Source organism: Denticeps clupeoides, chromosome 13 (genome assembly GCF_900700375.1).
Source record: "Denticeps clupeoides chromosome 13, fDenClu1.1, whole genome shotgun sequence".
Taxonomy (NCBI): Eukaryota; Metazoa; Chordata; class Actinopteri; order Clupeiformes; family Denticipitidae; genus Denticeps; species Denticeps clupeoides.
The window spans coordinates 13,945,469-13,970,146 of record NC_041719.1 but is presented as its reverse complement, the minus strand read 5'-3'; the positions used below and the strand labels follow the sequence as shown (position 1 = coordinate 13,970,146).

The following is a 24,678-nucleotide window of genomic DNA, read 5'->3' as shown; positions in this document are numbered from 1 at the left end:
ATATTTTTAACAAAGAATTACTGCCGACTTACTGAGAATTATAATCAGCAATAACATCATGACCTAATATTCTGTCAACAAAACAGCCTTACCTGTTCATGCATGGACTCCACTACACCTGAGGTATGCTGTGGTATCTTCTTCCAACACATCAGCTGGAAGGACAAAATGTTGACTTTGTCCCTAACATGGCCCACCCACTGACACGTGCCACAGTAAAAAGATTTTCAATGTGATTCATTCCACCTGTCTGTGTGTTCATAAGGTCATGACTGATTGACATATACATAAAATAGACACAATATAGACACCCTGCGAAGACTAAATAGAACAAAGCGCCTATGGGAAGACGTGCAGTTCTACAGGCTGGAGTCTGCAAATTAGACAGACATCAAAAGAAGAGAGCCAGGTTGAGGAAGTGATGAGAAATTGACAAGAAACATGCTGCAGGAAGGAGACAGAGCATAAATACTTGCATATGGTAAAAGCAGAGGAGTTTCCCAAAAAAAAGGGGGATTTACTAATAGTAAGAACAGGAAGACATCAAGAAATGTGTTGAGGTATCAAACATGCATACTAACTTATGCACACACACAACGTCTGGTCGACCTCAAAGGTTCATCAAAGGTTGTTCAATACAGTACCCCATTCTAACACTTACCTAACCACCTGACCTCACACACATACGCAAACGGCATTGTAATCTTCCCACTTCACCTCTCAGTCTGAATCCATTTCCACTTCTTCAATGTCTTGGGTGAAAAGTATGAGCCAAGTTGATGTCCTTGACTGTGCACAGACGTCAGAAATTATTTAACCGAATACTTTCTGAGTGGGAGAATTAGCATCTCTCTCTCTCTCTCTCTCACAAACACACACACACACACACACACTCAGATATTCCAATCTTTATGAGGACCTAATGTAATGTATTACTTACTCTATGTAACCTAACAAAAGTAAACAAAAGTTTAAATTACTGTAAATGTATAATTACTGTACATCCAGAAAGTATTCACAGCACATCACTTTTTCCACATTTTGTGATGTGCTTGCTATGGCTAGAGCAAAAGTACCGTCCCCACACACTGCTCCCTGGGCGCCTTTCATGACTGCCCACTGCTCACCAAGGATGATGGCTAAATACAGAGGACACATTTCATTGTGTGCACCGTGTGCTGTTCTGTGTATCACAGTGACTTTCACTTTTTCACTTTTACAGTCTTATTCCAAACTGGATTAAATCCCTCAGAATTCTACAAACAACACCCCATAATGAAAATTAGGTTTTGTCACATTTATATATATAAAAAAAAACATAAGTATTCACAGTTCTGCCATGAAGCTCAAAATTGACCTTAGGTGCATCCTGTTTCCCCTGATCATCCATGAGATGTTTCTGCAGCTTATTTGGAGTCCTGTTTGGACATGATTTGGAAAGACACACATCAGTCTATATACAGTCCCACAGTGGACAGTTCATGTCAGAGCACAAACCAAGCATGAAGTGCAATGGATTTGTGTGTAGACCTCTGAGACAGGTTTGTCTCGAGACACAAATCTGAGGAAGGTTACAGAATTTTTTTTTGCTGTTTGAAGGTCTCATTGAGCACAGTGACATCCATCGTCCATAAGTGGAAGAAGTTAAAAACCACCAGGACTCTTCCTAGAGCTGGCCGGCCACCTAAACCGAGCAATCAGGGTAGAAGAGAACCTGGTGGTCACTCTGTCAGAGCTCCAGAGGTCATCTGTGGGCAGAGGAGAACCTTATAGAAGGACAATCGTCTCTTCAGTAATCCACCAATAAGGCCTGTATGGTAGAGTGGCCAGTCAGAAGACACTCTTTAGTGAAAGGCACACAGCTGACTGCCTGGAGTTTGTGAAAACTCACCTGAAGGACTCTCAGATCATGAGAAACAAAATTCTCTGGTCTGATGAGACAAAGATTGAACTCTTTGGTGTGAATTCCAGGCGTCACGTTTGTAGAAAACCAGGCACCCCTCATCACCAGGCCATTACATCCCTACAGTGAGAGGCAAAATAGGTGTGCCATGCTTGTGGCATCATATACAAAAAGACCTCAGGCTGTAATTGCTGCCAAAGGTGCATCAACAAAGTATTGAGCTGTGAATACTTATATTCATTATGCCATCCATCACTCATCCTCCCCTTTCTTCCAGTTGAAGTTATTTGGGCCCGAATGTTTACTAGAAATTTAACACTGATCCAGACTATTTACAAGGGCGACTTTTAACATCGTTACATGATCAATGATCAAACACTGATTATTAAAACATACAACTTTTTTTTTCCTGTAGAGTTACCTGAGCAGGAACCAAATCCATAAAAATAAAGTGTGAATGTAGGACAGATCCATGTTTTCCAGAAAACAAAGGCAAGAGTGGTTGCATGTGTACCCCAATAATTACTGAACAGAACATTGCAGCCGAAAGCATAATGGCAGTCAAAACGGCAAACAGAAAAACCACCAGAAATCAGGTAATTGTTTTTATTGGAGAAAAAAAATTCCAAAGTTTTTATTAAAGCATTTTAGTTGTCCTCTAGTAAAGTGCACTTACAGTTGATACTAGTAACCTGACCAGAAAATTACAGTTTATTTGTTGATGTGATGGGTCAGCTACAGAAATAAATTCAAATGCGGATATTGTGAGAATACAAGAATAATAAGATTGTATGAGTTCAGTGGGTTGGCTCTGGTGGACACTATGGCGTTATTTACACGAGCTTGGAAGATTAGTCACATAGGTTATGCCGATAACACTAGTCAGAACAGCACAGCACCTTTGGTGCTGTTGGGTGCATTTATTCCACTGTAAAACAAACTTGTCAGACATGAAGTGCAGGGATGACCCGAAAACCGAATAATCCAGTTCCAAAAACAATTCCAGTTGATTTATGCATTTATTGATCTTCAGTCTCCGTGATATATCCATTTAAAAATAGATTTAATCCTATGAGACATTTCTACATAAAACCTATGTACACTAATATTTTATCAAGTAAAATAGTGCTCTTTGAGATTCACTGTGCAAGTTTGTATGCAAGTCACCCCTACTTACTGAGATTTCTTGGCGGAGTGTGTGTACGCTGTTGCTGTGTCTGTGTATTGCCACATACATTGCCATCCTCACATAACGTTAGGGACTTTCACCTTCACAGAAAATTAGGGTTTGCATTAGCATGACCAGCACCAGACACAGCTGATGTCCTCAAACAAAGGTGCACAATTTCCAAACGTGTAAAAACCAGCTTATGCAGCATCACTGTGAGTTAATGTGACAAAACAAGTTAATCATACAGACACTGATATGACTCCACTGAACAGTAGTCCAGCCATAGTCGAAACACTGTGCAGATGAAGATGCAGTGACAAGGATCGTACATTTGCACCAAGGTTAGGTTGAGTTGGATTACCCATATACATATATAGTTAAAAGTTAGTGAACAGTTATTGCACCTGAACGAGTCTCTTTCCTACACATTAACAAACATACATATTTCTTGGAATGAATGGCCACGTTCAAAGAGCATTAATTCAGGTTCTGTTTCAAACCAAAGACATATAATAGGCACAGGGCAGAGCTCTGTTGTCTGCTGCAACACTGGCCAACAAAACAAAACCATACAAGATTTTTCACAGTAATAATGGTGTGTTGTAATCTCAACACACACCCATAAAGTGACAAAATGCTCACGGTGACATGATTGGGTACAGGGATTAGGACATCTTCAAAAACAAAAAAACAGCATTGTGAGTATTTCACAGCCTAGCGGTGGTGGTAGTAAATAGACACGACGGACAATCAGACAGATGTAACCAAACACGGTACGACACTCTACTGGACAAAAGACCATCCAACACCACAACCGACCTGGTTCGCAGCACACACTTCCCTATAGGGACATCCCACTGTGCTTAAACATGATCAACGTGCATTTCAGATGAAACCAGATACAACTAGCATTAATAACAGCAGACAGGAGCAGGGGAATACAATATGAAATACTTAAATATTTTAAAACAACAAAACCTTTTCATGTGGCCTCTTCCACATACATACATACATACATACATACATACATACATACATATATGGAAGAGTGTGGCAGGACATCAAAAATAATGACAATATGTATACTTCCCTAGATTAAACATAATTTATCGCTGAAAAAAAAAAGACTGTGCGTGTTACATAAGAAAGTTATATAATCCTAACCCTGTATTGTTGGAGAATCTATCCTCCTTGAGTTCTCTTTGTGTGAAAGCTCCAGTGTCATCTCACCCAGGCCACAAAAACCAGGCCACCTCCTACTCACGCAACACAAAGGAAATAACATGGACAACATGCGTTCACCTTAGTTCAACCTCTCGTGCTGCTCTCTGCTTTTTCTCGAAAGAAAATGCTCGACGTGCCACACTGGCCCGCTCACCTGCAGCATCACCACCACGGCGGCCACCAGGTCCAGGTCATGGAGGACACTATGAGCTACTTCAGGGCTCTTCTCATAGGCTGAATTGTTCAGTTCTTCGGGTGCTTTGACTGAAAGACTGTTGCATTAGTGAGGCGTGCAGGACTAGAAGAAACTGGCCAGTCCATGCAGAGCAAGAGCCCCGTGCTGACGTGAAATACAGGTCCTCTTGAGTGAACTGGTAGTTTAGAAAGCCTGTCCTTGCTCAGAGTGTCCTGCCTGACATGGACTTTGTGGCCACCTTACTCACCACTCGACACACTGGTTGAGAAGACGTAGCTAGCAGCACCCTGCAGTGTTCACTCGGTGCCTGCCTTTCAACATGCTTGCACAAAATAAAAGATACACAAGTGGAACACAGGAATTTCAAGAAAATGGAAGAAAATGTTACAAAAATGCCTCCGTCTTTGGTGTCAACATGCTTGTGATTAATTTCAAGACCTATTTCATAATTTTGATTGATGATAAAATTGGCCAAAACATTCCAGCGTATGCTAAAAGCTTCCAGGTTAATAATAAGCATGAACTATTTCATAAGATATTTCCTTTCATATCAGTGTCTGGGGTTTGAGCTTAGTTCAAACCTATTTAAAGTCCAGATGGTTGTGCCCAGTGGAAGCTATATTGCATCTGTCTGTGTTTACAGTATGTAGCTATGCAGTACTAGCACAAAACTAGAACAGCTAGCTGGACAAGATGCTAAAGAAGGGAGTTAAATAAAGCTTTTTTCCAAAGCCACGGACTTTGGGTTAGCATGCTGACAAGAGGAAATACATATTCCTGTTCTGTTCGGCACATTGGGTTGCTAATTATTCCCATTGTGTTAGCGTTAGCTTGCTGCCTGCTATTTCAGACAGTTTGGACACACCTTCTCATTCAATGTGTTTTCTTTATTTTCATGACCATTTACGTTGGTAGATTCTCACTGAAGGCATCAAACTATGAATGAACACATGTGGAGTTGTGTACTTAACAAAAAGGTGAAATAACTGAAAACATGTTTTATATTCTAGTTTCTTTGCTCTGATTACTGCTTTACACACTCTTGGCATTCTCTCGATGAGCTTCAAGAGGTCGTCACCTGAAATGCTTTTCCAACAGTCTTGAAGGAGTTCCCAGAGGTGTTTAGCACTTGTTGGCCTCTTTGCCTTCACTCTGCGGTCCAGCTCACCCCAAACCATCTGGATTGGGTTAAGGTCCGGTGACTGTGGAGGCCAGGTCTCCACTTTTTGTTAAGTACATAACTCCACATGTGTTCATGCATAGTTTTGATGCCTTCAGTGAGAATCTACCAATGTAAATGGTCATGAAATTAAAGAAAACAGAAAATGAGAAGGTGTGTCCAATCTTTTGGCCTGTACTGTATACATATGTAGAGTGTGTGTATCTAACCAGTGTGTCTAACTTGGTTGACACTAAGTTCCTAAGAAGAATTGGGTGGGTATGAAAATACGAACAAACACAGGTACAATATATAAAACTATAGAAAATCACTACTGGGCACTGGAGCCCCATGAGAGAAGCTGCGAGCAGTCAGGGTTCTTCTGTTTTTTTTTTTTTTTCTTAGCTCTTTGTTTCCTTTGAATCCCCCGGAAAGAGTTTAGTTTCTCGTCTGCATTTCCTCTAAAGTGCCTTTCAGATGCAGGTAACTGATTACTAACAAATAGAGCAAGGACAGAAAAGTGAGAGTGAGCAAGATTGCGAGAAGGTATTGAGTGAGCTGAGGATGGGAGCCTCAGAAAAGCAGAGTTGGCAAACGTAGGGGGAAACCCAGCACAAGTTCATGGGTCGAGAGCGTTCGGAGGTTGGGATATTGGCACATGTCTCTGGGGAGGTACTCAAGGGTTACGAGGGGGTTGAGGTCAGCCTCAGGGTCATCCTGCTCTGGCTATGTATGTTCCCACACTCCCTACCTCCCTTTCTCTTTTAATCTCTCCCACGTTATTCCCTGGACTGATAAAAGAGAATGTAGCCAGATTCTGAGTTCTTGGAAATGTCAGAAGTCAGACCATAGAACTCCTCTATGGCTTGGGCATCAATTTTCTGAGAAGGAAAGAAAGAAAGAACGCAAGAAATGGTTAACGATATAGCTTATGCAGACCTCAGTCATTACGAGATGGATCTCACGTACCTCAACGATGTCATCATCAAACAGCAGCCAGAAGCCGTGACTCTTGACTATGGTGATGTAGTGTCCTCGGTTTGGCCCACTGACGCACAGGAAAATCTCACTCAATAACTCAACAAACACTCGAAAGTGCGCGCCGCCTAGCTGTGTGAGTTTATAATATCATCTGGTGTGATTGTATACATTTAATCTGACTGAAGTAAGCGTACTTGGCTTGCGTGTCAATAGAGTTCTTATTTCTTATAAACAGTGACCCTGCTCACCCTGGAACTGAGTAACTCATGTTTATGTGAATTGAATATGCGTGTGTCCATGCTGTGTCTTTGGACGTCTGCCTACCTGCCGCAGTGCACAACCACGGCGACCAGGTCGTACATTCGGTCAAGGTTCACGGCATCTCCGGAGGTGTTGAAGAGCCGAAGCTCCAGGGGGAAGACCACGCGGTAGGAGAGCTTGGTGTAACGGTGCAGCTGTTCCATGTACTTAAAACGTTTCAGGTGGAGTGCTAGGATCATGGGCAACTTCTTCACTCGCATCCTAAAGGCATCAGGATGTACATGGAGATAATTATGCACACAATCAATTCACAAGAAAGCACACACAAGTACTTCACACACAGAGACAGACACACAATACATACTAAATATATACAAAGTTACAGAAACAGACACACATCAAGTGGTACAAAATACACAATGAGATTGACACATGGACATATGGACCAAAGCATGAACCTAATCACACAGTAAATAACAATGCATGCATGCAATGGTGCACTGTCACACAGAATATCTATTATACTTCACAGTTAATGAAGAGTCTGGACTAGCTTTCAGAAACTTAAATGGCATAAAATACACATTAAAATGAAGGAACAATAAATGCAGTGTGCAGAGACATACACTCTGCTTGGGACATACTGACCGTTTTTGTGCTTCCTGTTTGCTGCAGCATGTTTCACAGTAGTATTTATATTCACTGCACAGGGTCTCTGTGTTACTGAAGTCCCTGTAGGGATAGACAACACCCCACACTTCAATACATTCCACTCATTAAACATCTGGCATTGGAAGAGGGTATGTTCTCTTTTTTGGTGGTACGGTGTTTAGTATTGAAAAGGTTCAAACCCCACTTACTACCAAGACACTTAACGCTGAGAAGCACCGGGGGGACTGTCCCTGTAACTACTGATTTTAAGTCTCTCTGGATTCAAATTCTAAACGAGTCATAAAAGTGTTTCACATTAAATGTCTGAAAGTGTGCTTATAGTGTGTGTGTGTGTGTGTGAGAGAGAGAGAAAGAAAGTTGTGTGTTTGAGTACCTGAGGCAGTGTGTTATTGATGTGTTCTGCTCCACATCCACAGACAGATCCAGGAAGTCCTCATCTTTGCTGCTGACCTGCAGGTGGAATAGGAGGATGAGTGAATGTGTGTTTATCGTTGGTGTACTCTCCCAGCTGCACATAACTCTGGTCTCATTTTTAATTTTCACACACACACACACACACACACACACACACACACACACACACACACACACACACACACACACACACACACGCACGCACACACACACTGCCTTAACACAGTCTTTGAAATGCTGATGGGATTGCATATGTGCCTGTAAATGTGTTTGTGCCAATGTGTGTAGGCAGGTGACATTGAGCTCTGCGGACAAGACAATAATGACTCAAAGTACCCGAATATTTACATCAGTCAAAATAATACATTGCTCCTCTCACAACGTGATGTGTGCCCTCATACTCTTATCAAATGCAATGCTGAATCACTACCAGCTCATTCGGCATTTGAATGATCTACTCATCTCATGCGAGACAACCTTCTGCTGGAATAGAGGATAGAGCGTATAAAACCCTGTGTCCTAAGGTTAAATCTGAACCATGGCTTAACAACGTCACTCGTTCAGTTGCACGTGAATGCAGGAAGGCTGAGCGCCTGAGGAAAAAGAATTGGCTGCAGGTGTCATTAGACATTCTAAAGGAAAAACTGTGCATATACCAAGGAACAGTTAAAACTGGAACAGTTCAAAAATATAAATACTTTGTAACAATTGTCACAAGCCTGGAATTCTCTTCTGTACCATCAATGCTGCTCTTAATGGCACTCATGCCAATTGTCTGGACAATACAATATTGAAAACAGCCCTCATTACACCCCCTCATTACACTCCCTCACATGACCACTTTGCTTTATCTTCATGCTCAACATCCTTTAGTCAGTTTGAGCCAGTGTCTCTGTCGATCACTGAGGAAGTGATTACAAATATGAAATTATCACCTGCTACCACAGATGGTTTTTGGTCCCTATATTCAGACATTGCTTATCACTAGCCTAACCTCTGGCATTATCCCAGCTTACTTCAAAAAAGCTTTGTTGCAACCAATGATCAAGAAACCGCATCTAGACCCAATCACTCTCAATAGATTTAGACCGATTTCTAAACCCCTGATTATTTCGAAGCATCTGGAGAAACTGGGCCACAAGATCGTTGAACCTTGATTTAAAGCCCTAAATAGCATGGAGACTGCTTTGTTGAAGGTTTATAATGATCTGCTATTAGCTGCTGATTCTTGTGACCATGCCATCCTTGTACTGCTAGACCTTACAGCAGCATTTGGTACAATTTACCATAATATATTAATCTGCCGACTGGAGCATTGTGTGGGGACTGCACTAGAGTGTTTTAGATCCAACCTTTCTGACAGAAGTTTTGCTGTGAGCATTGGTGACTGTACATCCTTTTGGGCTCCTGTTATACACAATCCCACTGGGAACCGTTTAAAGAAAATATAAAATTTCATACCATTTTCATGCTGATGATACACAAATCTACCTCTAAAATGGACAGACACCAGTTTTTTAAAAATGATTACTTACTGCCTAGATGACCTCAATGAATGGCTGTGATCTTCAGATGTTTTGAATTTTATGTCCAATGGCACTAATAATTGCCCTAAATTTATGTTTAGCCCTCGATGCGGAACCTGGGTGTAATCATGGATAGCAATTGTAAAATGGACAAGCAGATACGTTTTTATCATCTGAGAATCTTAGTATAAATTAAGCCCTTTCTACATTATAATGATTTTGAGATCATGCTATTATTGAGATCATGCTATTATTACATCAGGCTTCACTACTGCAACACTGTATTTTGGTCTCCCCCAGTCACTATTATCATGGCTTTAGCTGGTCCAGAATGCTGCAGGCGCTTGCTGATGGGTACTAAAAAGAGTCAACACATTAAACCAGTTCTAGCTTCACTGCACTGGTTGCTGTGTTAATTCTAGAATTCCATTAAAAAACCTTTTTTTGATGTTTTTTAAGGCTCTAAATGGACAGTAACGGCAACGCCCTCCTTCACATTCCTCAATTTCACCTTAATCAACAGGGCAACAGAGCCTTTGTTATCCTCTGCTTTTAAACACAGGCTTAAAACTCTTATGATCTCTTTAGCTTTCCAGGACTTATACATTTTGAATCTCCGTGTATTTTATGCTGTTTTCTTTAGCCTTCTCAAAGCTTTACTCTCCATGTATTTTGCATTGTACTTCTTGTGTATATTTGTATGTCCGTTTATGTCTTATGTTTGTACTGCGCTTTGGGGCAGTGGAACTGCTGTTAAAGTGCTTCTGAAATAAAGTTGACTTGAATTGGCTACACAAAGAATGAGACAGAGTTGAAGTCTCACCGTTTCACAATTCAGGCAGCGCGTTTCATTGGTCAGAGTGCCCTGAAAAATGTCATGGACCCAGGTGGCCTCCGTCTTGTTCTCTAGCTCTGTCTCTGTGGCAACAGCGGTCCCGTTGTTCTTGAGACGTCCGTTCTGCTTCTCCTGCTTTTTCTCCTCTTGCAGAATGTCTGCCACCGTGTTCAGCAGGTAGTTGAGGAACTCGTGGGCATCTTGCTGCATGTAGTTATCAAAAAGGTCTGTGGGGGACAACAGAGAGCAGCAGCTAGTGAAACATTGATGACTGATAAGAAGTCCCTGCTCTTGCTAGCTATTGCTCCTCTGAGTTGCTCAGACTGCAGAACCATTGCAGAACCATTTAAGTATGATATGTGGGATGCGAGGATGTGCTCTCATAGAATACAATTTTGACATTTTCTCCACACTCGTTTTGTAACGAGCAATAAATAAAGGGTGACTAAAAACAACTGAATAACCATATTTTTCATCCATATGCAAAAATTGTTTTTACGCATGCATCATATCACATAGATGAATAAATATCAAGTGTGTTCATTGTGCTTTGTGTGTGTGAGTGTCAAGTCAGCTGACCAGACCACATCTTTGACAGAGCATGGCATTGTTCATTCATCTGGACAGAAGCCTGAAATGAAACTGCAGAACAATCCCCCTTTATCCTGAATGCCAGCTCTGCTGTCAAGAGACCCCACCTCACCCCCCAACATGCATCAACCCCACACCTGCGTTCTCCACCCAACACAAATATGAGCCTCATACCTAGCTTATCCTCTGGGGCTGAGCCCAGAACCCAGCTCATTATGCACTGGGCACCATGTTCGATAAACCAAACACCAAATTCAGAGATAAATCCTTGGTAGACTTTACGCTGTTCTGTGGCTTTGAACGTAATTGCATATTGGCTAAATACTAACAATGGATACTAGGTTAGCCATTGCTGCCCTACCATGGCCTACGGAATTTCCTCTGAGACAATGAACTGTGCCCAGTTCTCTGGATAACACAATAGCAATTCTGTCCCTGGATCAGTTCTAAGGCCCTGGGATCTCACCGTTCTCTTTACGCAGCCGTGAGATGAACTTCTTCGGTGGGATGACCCCCACCTTCTTCTTCTGTGTTGCAATGCTGTGGAACAGGTCTGCCAGGCAGGTGAGGAGGTTTTCCTTTTTCTTTTGCTGCGCCTTGTAGGCCAGTACGTTCTCCCTGAACGGCCGGCAGAAATACAGGGCTTGCAGCACCGAGTTGCAGTAACATGTGTTTCCGAACTGACAAAGTGCAATGGGGTTGGACCAACACACAGAAAACAGAGAGAGAAGATAAGAGGGACAGTGACACAGAGAGTCCAATTATGTCTGCGAGTCAGTGTGACGATGCATGCTTCACTCTGCATTAACCGGGTCACTGTGTGCATTTCATGCTGTAAACACGTCAGAGTTTCTCAGCAACCCGAATGAAAGCACACTGTTTCACATTAACACCGGCATTAAATTTAACTTTGTAAAATTGTGATACACAGAATCTCCCCATGGCTATAATATAATCATTGCTCCATGGCAACCCAAGAAATACTGACGGAACTGTGCATCCACATTTAAACAGGTCTGAGACAGGTAATGAACAATTAGACATCCAAGTAAAACACAATGCATGAGAAATACATTTTTTATCAATGATAATGCCTGATCAACTGATCAATGACTGATACATACCCAAACACTTATATGCTTCAGAACAGAAGAATATACACTTATTAATTCAGAAACTATGGAGAAATAGGACAATATTTTGTCAATTGTCACGTCTACGGACTTACGGGGGAAGGAAGCGCAGAGGTCTGACATGCTGGGAACGGGGTTTTATTAACAATAAACAAAGAAATACAAATAAAGACTGGCGCGGTGGCCGAAAACGAATTTAACTTAAATAAAGAACATAAACTAACCCGTAGGCGTGTGGCGATTGCCAGAACTCAAAAACACATGAAACTAAACCAGGTCAAGTTCGTGCAGAGAGTCCACGAAAATGTCAGCGACCCCGAACGGGCGGAAACTTCCGGCATTTATGGGGCGTCAGGATTGAGTTCCGGTGTGGAGCCCAGCTGCAGGCAATCCTGACAGAGCCCCCCCTCCAAGGGCTACGTCCTCGGAGCCCCAACAGTACCATCAGTGGAGGCGGCGGGGCGGACGGCGGCAACCACAGGGCTCCTGCCCTGCTGTATCCTCCACTTGGAGGACCCGGTCCCTCGGGCTGGCTCCCCGGCGTGGTCAGGCGTGGCGGCCCCGGTCCCTCGGGCTGGCTCCCCGGCGTGGTCAGGCGTGGCGGCCCCGGTCCCTCGGGCTGGCTCCCCGGCGTGGTCAGGCGTGGCGGCCCCGGTCCCTCGGGCTGGCTCCCCGGCGTGGTGAGGCGTGGCGGCCCCGGTCCCTCGGGCTGGCTCCCCGGCGTGGTCAGGCGTGGCGGCCCCGGTCCCTCGGGCTGGCTCCCCGGCGTGGTCAGGCGTGGCGGCCCCGGTCCCTCGGGCTGGCTCCCCGGCGTGGTCAGGCGTGACGGCCCCGGTCCCTCGGGCTGGCTCCCCGGCGTGGTCAGGCGTGACGGCCCCGGTGCCTCGGGCTGGCTCCCCGGCGTGGTCAGGCGTGGCGGCCCCGGTCCCTCGGGCTGGCTCCCCGGCGTGGTCAGGCGTGGCGGCCCCGGACCCTCGGGCTGGCTCCCCGGCGTGGTCAGGCGTGGCGGCCCCGGACCCTCGGGCTGGCTCCCCGGCGTGGTCAGGCGTGGCGGCCCCGGACCCTCGGCCTGGCTCCCCGGCGTGGTCCCGCTTGGCGGCCCCGGACCCTCGGCCTGGCTCCCCGGCGTGGTCCCGCATGGCGGCCCCGGACCCTCGGCCTGGCTCCCCGGCGTGGTCCCGCATGGCGGCCCCGGACCCTCGGCCTGGCTCCCCGGCGTGGTCCCGCATGGCGGCCCCGGACTCCCGTACCTGCACACAATAATCAGGGCCGATCCATCTGGGTACGTGTGGGCCCTGTCTCCACATGTCCCCTCTGACACGTCTTTTGTCACCCCCTGCACCGCGCAGGGAGATTGTCCCAGAGCCTCCGGCGACTGTTCCAGGCACCCCAGGCTGGTGCCTTCTGGGACTATGCAGCCCCTCTCGCTGCACGGCCCTGGTGCCAAGGGGGGGGCATTGCCAGACCATCCGGCTAGCCCCTTCTGCGTCCGTTGGGACAAGCAGGCCCTCTTCCTGCCTGTCCCAGCTGGGTCCTCATGCCTACCCGGGGGCTCTATGGCGCTCCACCCCTCTGGAGGCAGACGCAGGCCCATGCCTGGCCCGCCCTCCTCACTGGCTACCGGAGGACCCAGCTCCATCGCTTCCCCACCTCCCCTCCCCTCAGGAGGAGTCCCCAACCCGAACTGCACCCCCCCAAAAAATTCTTTGGGGGAGCACCCCCCCCGGCTGGACTTAGGGGTACCTTGGGGCTCGTCCACCTCACCTTGGACCGGTGCAGTCAGGTTGGGAACTCCCTCCCTGGGGTTCGGCTCTGCTGCTGGGTCACCATCTGGTGGACACAAAGAGGGGAAGTGGGGGCGACATACGGACACATATGCCACGCACACACACACAGACAGAGACAGACAGAAGAGAGGGTCGTCTGGCTCCCTCTCTGAGCACTCCGGGACCTCCTCAGGGGGCACAGCCAGGATCTCGGGAGGCGCGACCTTCTCGTCGCCCGCCAGTGCTTGGTCTTCTTGCCCCGGATCCTGACTGGCGCTGGATGTGGTGGAGGGGCAGAGTTCGATCCCTGGCTCAGGCTCTGGCCGATCAAACTCCGCCCTCAGTCTCTGCTGGAAGTCCCGAAAACTGCGGTCTGTCTCTCCCTGCTGCCAGAGGGCTGCGCTCCAGCCCCATGCTGACCCAAGCAGACACGATAGGATGGTGGTGGTCTTATCAGTGTCTGCTGCCCCACTGAAGGGTCCCGGGACAATTGGGCTGTCCCACACGGGGCTGGGCACGTCGCTGGAGATGGTGGTAGGTGTGTGGTGTGGAGGGGGGTGGACGTCTTCTCCAGCAGGTGTGGGCGCTGGTGCTGCGCTGCCATTTCGCTGGGGAACGTCCGGGCAGAGGGAAGGCGGGTCGGCGACTGGAGCAGGAATGGAGGATTCCCTGCGAGGCAGTCCCGGCAGCGCAGTTGCTGGCTGGCGACCTCCCGTCGCCCTCTTCCACCAGCTTTCCTCACACTGCTGGGAGGGACGTGGGTTTCCACGGACCTCGTGACGATCCTGGATGGGCGCGATGGGCGGAGCCATCCCGGCACCGACTGCCCAAACGGCGTCATCCTGGTCGTCGTCCGTGTCCACCTCGTACCCCCGGAAGTCACATGGGTCATCACGGACGCCGCGATGACCTCGGACGCGCACGCTGGGCGGAGCCATCCCGGCAACGACCGCCCACCAAAAATCCACGTCATCATCGCTTTCGTCATCCGTGTCCTCCCACCGGTGACTCCGAGTGTCGTCCACCCTGCGGACATCCTGGACCCATGGCGCGATAAGCTCCCATGGGCAGAACTCTGGCCATTCGGGCTGGAGGCTGCCCACCTCCTCGCTGGAGGAACGCCGCCGTTGTTGTTGCCGCTTCTCACCCCCCTGGAAGTGACGTGGGTCCCCACGGACCTTGCGACGATCGCAGACTGGTGCGATGGGCGGAGCCCAACTCTCATCTCCCGTGCTCTCGTCGTCGTCCGTGTCGTCCCAGTCCATGGGGAGCCTTGCCAGCAGAGCGCAGAGTTCTTGGCTCGACATGCCGAAGATCGTGGGGGTCGCATCTTCTGCGCTCGCTGCCCACGTCACTTCCTCGCTGCTGCCGACGCCCACGTCCTCGCTCCGCCCACTCACCCGCCGACGTTGTCGCTTCCGGGTTTCGCGGAGTTTCCCGGGGGTGACGTCATCACGTGGCGCCGCGTACCACGGCTTCTCGGGGAGAAAACGCTCCACCAGAACGGGCGGCGCGTCTCTCCCCTGCCCTCCGCGTTCGCCGCGCCGCGCTGCGTCCTTCGCGGCGTTTCTTCTCCTCTGTTTTCCACCTCCGCGCTTTTGGGTGGGTCGCTGGCATTCTGTCACGACTACGGACTTACGGGGGAAGGAAGCGCAGAGGTCTGACATGCTGGGAACGGGGTTTTATTAACAATAAACAAAGAAATACAAATAAAGACTGGCGCGGTGGCCGAAAACGAATTTAACTTAAATAAAGAACATAAACTAACCCGTAGGCGTGTGGCGATTGCCAGAACTCAAAAACACATGAAACTAAACCAGGTCAAGTTCGTGCAGAGAGTCCACGAAAATGTCAGCGACCCCGAACGGGCGGAAACTTCCGGCATTTATGGGGCGTCAGGATTGAGTTCCGGTGTGGAGCCCAGCTGCAGGCAATCCTGACATCAATAGCCACTAAAGTGTAAAAGCTGACCTGCCCTCAGTGTAAAGGATAAAGGAGAACCTCCATCTTTAGCTTCAATGTAGTAGCTTAAATCAAATTAAATGTGAACATTTGCAATTGTAATGTAGTCTTGCAATATTACAGCATAATATGGCTGCCCACTGTTCACCAAGGGTGATGGTTAAAAGCAGAGGACACATTTTGTTGTGTCACCATGTGCTGTGCTTCACAATGACAATCACAAAAGTAACATTTCAGATGATTATTTAGATGATGATTTTAAATAGATTTTGCACTCTAAATAGTACAGTTTCATGTAATAAATGTGTTTCACAAAGCATTTTTTAGTAACACAAAAGTAAAAGCTGTAAGCATGTAGTTTTCATATGTCAGATCAGTAGACTAGGCCTGGGTGGACTCTCGACATATTACTATTTCCTGATATAACATCAACATTATCATTTTTGGCACAAACAAACAAACAAATAAATTAATTAATGAATGTAATAGTATTAAGTATTGTATGTAATAGTATTTAAAAAAGGGTTTTCAATCAATATGCATAGCAATTTCAATACTGACCATGATCACATTAGAAATTTGAGCAGAAACATTATGATACTTACATTGACCAATCCAAAGTAGTGTTCATTAATTGGAAACTGCTCCGGACCGATGTCTTTCTCCAGAGCAGAGGCATTGGTGCCCTTCAAGAAGACAGAACAAGGGTCATTAACCACAGTAAACGACAATAAGCACTGCACGGTGAAATCCGCAAGCTCGCCCGAGGGACACAGGCCTGGGTGTACAGGTGGTAGACGATGTTCCCTTTGCTCCTCAGCCACCGTGGTGTCCGAAGTATCATTACCGGAGGACAGAGAGCTATGGACATCTGGATGTAAATATTAAATAACGGCTGGCACGGCAGGCTTTTGGGGCACCGTTTGCAGTGGTTAATACCACATGAGTCTGGTAACAAATCAAAGATGATTTCTTTCAATGACTCCATTAACTTAATTTCTTTACAAATTGAGATCTGCTTTGTTGCAACAGAGTGTAACTGTACATTCTTTGCAATAAAATTAACATTAACAATACAAAATATTTAAGCTATATTCTTAGAGAATTTGAAAAATTGGTTGGACTACAAACTGCAGCCATGCCATCAAGGGCATTAAATGTTTGGTGGCTTCAGTTCTTAGAAGGTTCAGAAGGAAGTTGGTTTAGAGGTTTAGTTTGGCTTCTTGTGTTACTAATATTGTCATTGTCTTTATGGTGGACTACTTGTTCATTTAAATCATTGGCTGATCCAAGGCTCAGGGTCACATGCTACACTGGTCACACATCTAGAAAAGAGACTTGCACTGGTTGTTGGGAGTGTGTAAACCCTTTTTAATTTGAATTCAGTATTTTAATTCTAATCTGGGTGACATGTTCAGAAAGACTGGCCATCGCCGTGTATTTGTAGCTGCGGACCTGCATCACCAGAAAATGCAGCTCATCCCATTCTCCTCTGTCTAACAGGCACACCAAAAGATCTCTATACGCTTATTATCTCGGCCGTGCCATAACTTTTTCAGGATGTCTCTGAAAATATCACATTCCATGCTCTACAAATCAACTATTACATGCTTAATCTGACATTTTTAAATAAAACCTACTGAAATCTATGGATTAAGACACTTTTCCAGTGAAATGGGCAGCTGGAATTAGTTTTCCATTCAGTCCTGATACTTGTGAAATGGAGAAGCCTGACGACTATACTGTAGTCCTGGAATTTCTCGGCTATCTTTGGTTTTCATGTATTCTCTGACAACAGCAACTGGAGACTGCCACAGGCCTTAACCACCCAGTAACCACTGGGCTCCCTGTCCCACTCACTGCTGCAAGTCTGATGGCCATGTTGCGTATGCTTTACTCTTGGCGTCTTGCGTAACTACAACTCTGCCACGCAAATACGCACTAAAGCCACTCGTTGTTACACTTTGTTACACCAGGGGCCCAAAATTTACGGGATCGCGTCCGGCAAGGCAAATGAAGCACTGCATTATGGGATCTGTAGTTCGTGTGTTATCAGCGCTTCACATCGCCGGGCCATTATAATAGATCTATAATAGATCTGTTACATCGTTTTGATTGGCTGTAAAGACACGAGAGACCAATGCAAGTATGTCTGCGCAGCCAAGATGCAAACAGAGATCTGTACCGTTTCGTACTATCAAGGGCTGAAATTATCGCACATTGTTTGAGTTTGGGAATTAAAGATCGCACGTCGTACGGGGGGGTATCGTACAAACACGACATTTGTCGTACGTCTGGCCACACTGGTGAGCGGCACCCACGCGATGACGTCATGCAAATGGCCGGCGCGCGCTCGGCTGACGACACGAAGGCACGTGACGGGGCGCAGAACTACGGGCGAAAGTGGCGGCGGCGGCGGAACTTCGCAAATGCCAGCATCCCACCGCAAGAAAACGCGTGAGACGCGCGAAGACGCAGGTGCGACGTCCCGCGGGTGCTGAATGGCCACTTAAATACAGATTAGCCTAGTTCTGTTCTGTTCGGACGTCTGTGGTGGGCTTTCATTCACGCCGTCCTGGTCGCAGAAGATGCTCCGCTCGTCCGTCCGGCATTTAGAGCAAGATCTCGCCTTTTAGAAAAAGGCCCCGACGCCAAGGCTGCACGATAAAGGTTCATCTCAGCCCAGCGCATTAAGACACGCGAGTATTTGCACAGTCCCGAAGATGCGATCAGCAGGAGCAGTGGGCTTGTTCGTGGCAGCTCGACCAAGGGTATCCCACCATGCCCTGTCCGGTGTAGCTAGCAATTGATAGGACTCGAGGGTTACTCACCATATTACAAATGGACGCGATATTTCTGACAGTCATTTAGTTTACAGGGTCCGCCTCAATGCCATCTTTATGAAAGTAAAAACATGCTTTCAATGATAGTGGTGGGGAAAAATGTGTTGCGCAGCTCGGACAAGAGTCCAGGCTGCAATCCCAGTTGTTAAAAAAAAAGAAGGATGTAACTGTTTCGCCCAAAAGGAATATCCTCACTGCCCTCAAACCCTGTGTGCTGCTATGTGCATCGTGCACGAAGTTTTTTTTAAAGAAATAAAAATAAAAAAGAACGGCTTTATTGCTGCCTAGCTACTTCATAATTTCTAGTAGCGATAACTATATAATTTGTTAAATTACGGATGCATTTGTATACGACATCCATAACCAGCGGCGGCAGGTTGCGAGCAGTGGATTGCGTCCTAGCTCCATAGGCCCCGCCTACCCGAGGGAGAAGATGATGTTGACTGACGGCACTGCCAGCCAATCAGGACAGAGAACCTGCGACATGTTCTGACTGGTGACCAATGATATTTCCGCGATGAGCAGGCTTACTACCGCTCTGTTAAAGTTGTACGACATTGGTTTAAAACATTGTCTATATGAAATACGGATTTTTAAACCTACATAGTCATCAGAATGTCATAACTATGTGAATAAATGGACCTTTATAAAAGGAATAGATATAAAACGAAACAACAATAGTCAATATGTATTCTAAAAGAGAACTGTTAGCCAGTTTATTATTATCATTTATTACACATTAAAATTAGAAATTACTAATGCTAATTTTACTTACACCAATGTCCTTACTGCGCACAACACCGGGACACAATGCTTGTTTATTGGTTAATATCATACGTAAGACACTTGACACATGGTCACTGATTTTAATGCATAAAATTCCAGTATAGAGACACAGGTGTCGTGCTTTTCCTCGGTTAATCCAGGATCGATGGCGATTGAAACACGATCAGCGTTTGCGCGTCATTCGTCTGCAGACACGGGGGATCCGGGCCTTCTTATTCACTCGCTCACTGTGTGCGTGTGCCTTTAAGACGCCGACGTGCGCGTCACGTGTTCACCAGCGGCAGCGACCGCTTTAAGTCCCGCCCCCGGACTTCCCGTTTCTGCAGCGGCGCGTCGACGAGGAAGGTGTGTAAGCTTCTCTTGTTCCTCCACATCTGATAACCTGAACTGAGTAGGATTTTCGCTTTGCCAAAACGCCATGATTTTGTTAAGTGTTTTTGGATTTTAATGGGGGCGTAAATGTACGTTTCGAAGTGTACTAGCTCGCTTCGTTATTTTATGTATTAATGTTAGGCTACTGCATGCAACGTAGCATCTGTTTGCCTTCATGTCCTCATTGCTTCTGTGTAGGTGTTCGTAGTTGTATTGCTTTCACGTTTGTTGTACGTGTTGAGCTGAGCCACGTGGTCTGGCCCCACGTGGCCATTGGAGGCCTGCTCCAATGGCGATCTCATTGCCGACTGGATCAAGCTTGATTTGTTCTACAGGGTGGTCCATTTATATGGATACACCTTAATAAAATGGGAATGGTTGGTGATATTAACGTCCTGTTTGTGGCACATTAGTGAATGTGAGGGTGCAGACTTTTCAAGATGGGTGGTGGCCATTTTGAAGTCGGCCATCTTTTTTTTTTTTTTTTCCCAATAGGAAGAGGGTCATGTGACATCAATGGTGTGCTTGATTTTTAACAACTTTATTCTGTCATGATTTATTTTCTCTTTGTTCACAGTCATTGACATGTCGAAGAGGTTAACACGTGAGGAGCGGATCAAAATTGTGTTGCTATCTGGTGAACGCAGTAACCGGGTCATTGCAGCAGATTTCAATGCAAGACACCCTACTAGATTACCCATCTCCCATGCTACAGTTAGCAAACTGCTTGCTAAATTTCGTGAAACTGGTTCAGTGTTGGATTTGTCAAAATGTGGACGCATGAAAACTGTCACTAATGAAGAAACATCAGTGGCTGTCCTAGCTTCATTCAGCAAGAGCCCACAGTGTAGCACTCGCCGCATGTCGCTGGAGAGTGGCATTAGTCGAACGTCCCTTCGGCGGATATTAGCTACTCACAAATGGCACCCATACAAACTCCAGCTACTGCAGCAAAAGTGATGGTTTGGTGTGGTATATGGGGTACAATGATAGTGGGGCCATTCTTCATCAATGGAAACCTCAAGGCCACTGGATATTTGAAATTGCTACATGATGATGTGTTTCCCTCTTTATGCACTGAAGCTGGCACGTTCCCTGAGTTTTTTTTCCTGCAAGTTGGTGAACCACCACATCAGGTCCGGGCATTCCTAGATGAACAGTTTCCTGGAAAGTGGATTGGTCATTGTGGGCCAGTTGAATGACCCCCAAGGTCTCCCGATCTGACCCCCTTAGACTTTTATCTTTGGGGTCATCTGAAGGCAATTGTTTATGGTGTAAAGATACGAGATGTGCAGCACCTGAAACTACGGATACTGGAAGCCTGTGCTGTCATTTCTCCTGCAGTGTTGCTATCAGTGTGTGAAGAGTGGGAAAAGAGGGTTGCATTGACAATCCAACACAATGGGCAGCACATTGACCACATTTTATAAGTGGTCAGAAACTTGTAAGTAACTCATGAAAGATTAAAATTACATTAAAACCAAGCAAACCATCGTTTTTCTTGTGAAATTGCCGATAAATTTGATGTCATATGACATTCTTCCTATTGAAAAAAACAAAAGTTGGATCCAAGATGGCCGACTTCAAAATTGCCACTATGGTCTCCACCCATCTTGAAAAGTTTGCCCCCTCACTAATACTAATGTACCACAAACAGGGTGTTAATATCACCAACCATTCCCATTTTATTAAGGTGTATCCATATAAATGGCCCACTCTAGTTTCTTTACCAATGTTAATCTGTTGCCTGTATAGCTGTACGGTTTTGAAATGTGGGTGGAAAGGTCTCATGTGCCACGTTTGTCTTTTCCAGGTATTAAGGTGATCTGGACGCCTGCAGCACACAAGTAACATTTCACAGGTAAATTATTACACACAACGTCTGAACGTGGATAAAGGATTCTCCAAAATCTTAAGTGTAAACTCAGAAGTCCTTGCTTTGAATCCAGATGTGAGCTACACTTGTAATATGCTGTTAATTTATATTGGTGATGTGTAATTATTATATTTGTTCATTACCTGCAGGACCATGAACCAGGTCTCTACCTGTGTTGAGCGGGGTTTGCAGTGGCTGATGCCCTTGTATGGTAAATGACCAGCACAGTGTTGCTTTATCATTTCCGACTCATTAATGTGACCTTGCAAATTGCTAAATATGACTACCTTGATCACTGTTGACCCCTTAAAGCTTTGCCCACTGGAGGTTCACTGTATCTCTAGTGTCCATTGAAGGGGGGTAGAGCGAACCTCTCAAAAACCTGGGGCAGGGGCCACACCTCTGCCTCTGGACCTGTCGGGAGTAACAAATCATCTAAAAAGGGCTTGAAGCCTCCTGTCCATTAATCCTGTTTTTTAACGTGTTTTGAATTCCTTTCTTAGGGACCACTGTAAATTGTGGAAAATGAAGACCTATAGGGTGAGGTTTGCTTCTTTCTGGCTAATGTTCATCCCCTTTTTTTTGCCCATTTACGACCCGAAGTGTCCTAAATGTTGAACGCAGGGGGGTAGATAAATTCTCTCATAAACCTAAAGTAAAGGCAATTTCCTTGCTTTGGATCCTGTCGGGAGAAACACTGATATTTTGTGCACTTGTTCCATGTGAAGTGCATGTGATGTGCTGTTAAGTATGTATTTGTACATTACCTGCAGGTCCGTGAACCAGGCAGGCCTCCGCTTGTGCTTCAGATGGGTTTGTGATGCCCTTAAGGTAAATGAATGTCCAGATCAGTTATGATTTCTGATCTATAATTTGCTAAAAGCGACTACCTTGGTATATGTGGGTGGTAGTAGCCTAGTGGGTAACACACTCGCCTATGAACCAGAAGAACCAGGTTCAAATCCCACTTACTACCATTGTGTCCCTGAGCAAGACACTTAACCCTAAATTGCTCCGGGGGGGACTGTCCCTGTAACTACTGATTGTAAGTCGCTCTGCATGAGGGCATCCTGATAAATACTGTAAATGTTGATGCTGCACATTAGTCACTGTTATTCCCTAAACCTTTGCCTACTGGAAGTTAAGTGTATCTCTTGTGTCCATTAAAGCCCGCTGACGTTAATCCCCTTTTTTTGCCCATTTACGACCTGTAGTGTCCTAAATGTTGAACGCAGGGGGGTAGATAAATTCTCTCATAAACCTAAAGTAAAGGCAATTTCCTTGCTTTGGATCCTGTCGGGAGAAACACTGATATTTTGACCACTTGTTCCATGTGAAGTGCATGTGATGTGCTGTTAAGTATGTATTTGTACATTACCTGCAGGTCCGTGAACCAGGCAGGCCTCTGCTTGTTTCAGATGGGTTTGTGATGCCCTTAAGGTAAATTAATGTCCAGAACAGTTATAAATTCTGATCTATAATTTGCTAAAAGCGACTACCTTGATCTATGTTGATGCTGCACATTAGTCACAGTTATTTCCTAAATCTTTGCCTACTGTAGGTTCACTTTATCTCTCGTGTCCATTAAAGGGGGGTAGGATATAAAACGAAGACTTTTTATAGGGTGAGGTTTGCTTCTTTCTGGCTAACGTTCATCCCCCTTTTTTGCCCATTTATGACCCTAAGTGTCCTAAATGTCGAACGCAGGGGGGTAGATAAATTCTCTCATAAACCTAAAGTAAAGGCAATTTCCTTGCTTTGGATCCTGTCGGGAGAAATACATCTATGGTGTATTTTGGAGCTTATTCTGAACTGATGAGCTAATATAACTTGTGGTTTCTGGTGTTTAGGTCTTAATACCTTGGAAATATTGTTAGGACTGCAGGGTGGAGCAGAACATTTGAGTTCGTGTGCAGGTGAGCCCCATTTCAGAACTACTTCTGGTCTATTTCCTGTTCATGGATTAAGCCTAGTCTAAGACTAAAAGCTCTTTGAATGGAGCTCTTCATTGGGGTGCTCTTAATATTGGACTAGGCTTATTCCATGAATGGGGACACTGACTTTAATAATGGGGAATTCCCTGAATTTTCTAGTACTATTCTATTCTTAGTGTATTTTGCTGTCGTACTTATTTCATCTTGGCAATTTGTGTTGTAAATTGTTCTGAGCTTTTCTTTTCTCTCTCTCCTCTACAGTTACTCCTGAAATGCTGTTACTAGAATCTGGATGTTTGTGGAAGTGACCCATGTTTTGCCCCATGGTCTTTAATGTCTCAAATTTTCCAAGAGGATACATTTTAATTGTGATGTACGGATGATTGCGGAGGAACTTTTTTCCTCCGAGATGCTTAAATATATCAATTGAATAAAGAAAAAGTGACAAGATACTTAAGTCTTCATTAATCTTCTTAGTTGTGGCTAATGGAAGCATGGAAAACTGCAGTATTGACTTAATAACTCTCAAAGGACCCTACAAATTCTTCCATCAAGGTGTAATGAGCCATGAATGGGTTTGGTGGTTTAAAAATAAAAATGTGCATTAGGCCTTCTCAAGGGCACAGTAGAAGATTAGTACCTGATAAATGCCCATTGCACAAATGTCTAGTGCCTGAGCAGGTATGTAATGAGGCCTCCGGCTGTACTGTTAGCTGCCCTTGTGGTAGTAAGTGGTGGTAATTAGCTATGAGGTCATGTCTCCACTGCTCTGGGTGTCTCATGAGGGAATGGCAGAAGTAATTGTTTTGCAAACGTCTCATTGTCTTTAACCAATTTCAACTTTTTTAAAGTAAGCGTTGTTGAAATGTGACAAGTGGAGTATAAGTAATTTAAGTATGTCAGACTCAATGGACCTTTCAATTTCATGCATCAGGCCTCTGTTGATCCATGTTCAGCTTTGTTTTAGCTAAGAAGATGGGACTTCCTAATGAACAGTTCCGTGTCTGCACTGATTCCTTGGTCACCCCTTTCTAGTAGCAGTTCTGTTTAGATGCTGATTATGAATAACAGCC

The 24,678-nt window shown here is 45.5% G+C and overlaps 1 protein-coding gene, 1 long non-coding RNA gene and 4 other non-coding genes across 12 annotated transcripts; 5 read left to right on the top strand and 1 right to left on the bottom strand.

The window, feature by feature from the left end:
* Nucleotides 1–5,799: 5,799 nt before the first annotated feature.
* usp46 (ubiquitin specific peptidase 46) lies at nt 5,800–19,049 on the bottom strand. Of its 2 annotated transcripts, XM_029001623.1 has the most exons (9): nt 18,626–19,049; nt 16,400–16,480; nt 11,400–11,613; nt 10,331–10,569; nt 7,941–8,017; nt 7,544–7,627; nt 6,959–7,156; nt 6,623–6,701; nt 5,800–6,534 (listed from the first exon to the last, which is right to left on the bottom strand). In XM_029001623.1, the coding sequence occupies exons 1-9, from the start codon at nt 18,659–18,661 to the stop codon at nt 6,433–6,435; spliced, it is 1,110 nt and encodes a 369-aa protein (XP_028857456.1). In that variant the 5' UTR covers nt 18,662–19,049; the 3' UTR covers nt 5,800–6,432. The 2 variants fall into 2 exon arrangements, with proteins under 2 accessions (XP_028857456.1, XP_028857457.1); XM_029001624.1 differs by lacking the exon at nt 11,400–11,613 and having other exon boundaries at nt 18,626–18,671.
* On the top strand, nt 18,159–24,057 carry LOC114802587 (uncharacterized). Of its 6 annotated transcripts, XR_003751743.1 has the most exons (9): nt 19,748–19,768; nt 20,373–21,239; nt 21,609–21,656; nt 21,821–21,882; nt 22,175–22,211; nt 22,445–22,502; nt 23,056–23,111; nt 23,522–23,587; nt 23,867–24,057. It is a non-coding gene; the product is annotated as an uncharacterized LOC114802587 (long non-coding RNA). The 6 variants fall into 6 exon arrangements; XR_003751740.1 differs by lacking the exon at nt 20,373–21,239 and having other exon boundaries at nt 18,159–19,768; XR_003751742.1 differs by lacking the exons at nt 19,748–19,768; nt 20,373–21,239 and adding an exon at nt 18,166–18,272.
* On the top strand, nt 21,986–22,103 carry LOC114802779 (small nucleolar RNA SNORA26). Its single transcript, XR_003751791.1, has one exon. It is a non-coding gene; the product is annotated as a small nucleolar RNA SNORA26 (small nucleolar RNA).
* LOC114802778 (small nucleolar RNA SNORA26) lies at nt 22,254–22,371 on the top strand. Its single transcript, XR_003751790.1, has one exon. It is a non-coding gene; the product is annotated as a small nucleolar RNA SNORA26 (small nucleolar RNA).
* LOC114802775 (small nucleolar RNA SNORA26) lies at nt 22,865–22,982 on the top strand. The gene has a single exon (XR_003751788.1). It is a non-coding gene; the product is annotated as a small nucleolar RNA SNORA26 (small nucleolar RNA).
* LOC114802777 (small nucleolar RNA SNORA26) lies at nt 23,337–23,454 on the top strand. Its single transcript, XR_003751789.1, has one exon. It is a non-coding gene; the product is annotated as a small nucleolar RNA SNORA26 (small nucleolar RNA).
* Nucleotides 24,058–24,678: the final 621 nt, after the last annotated feature.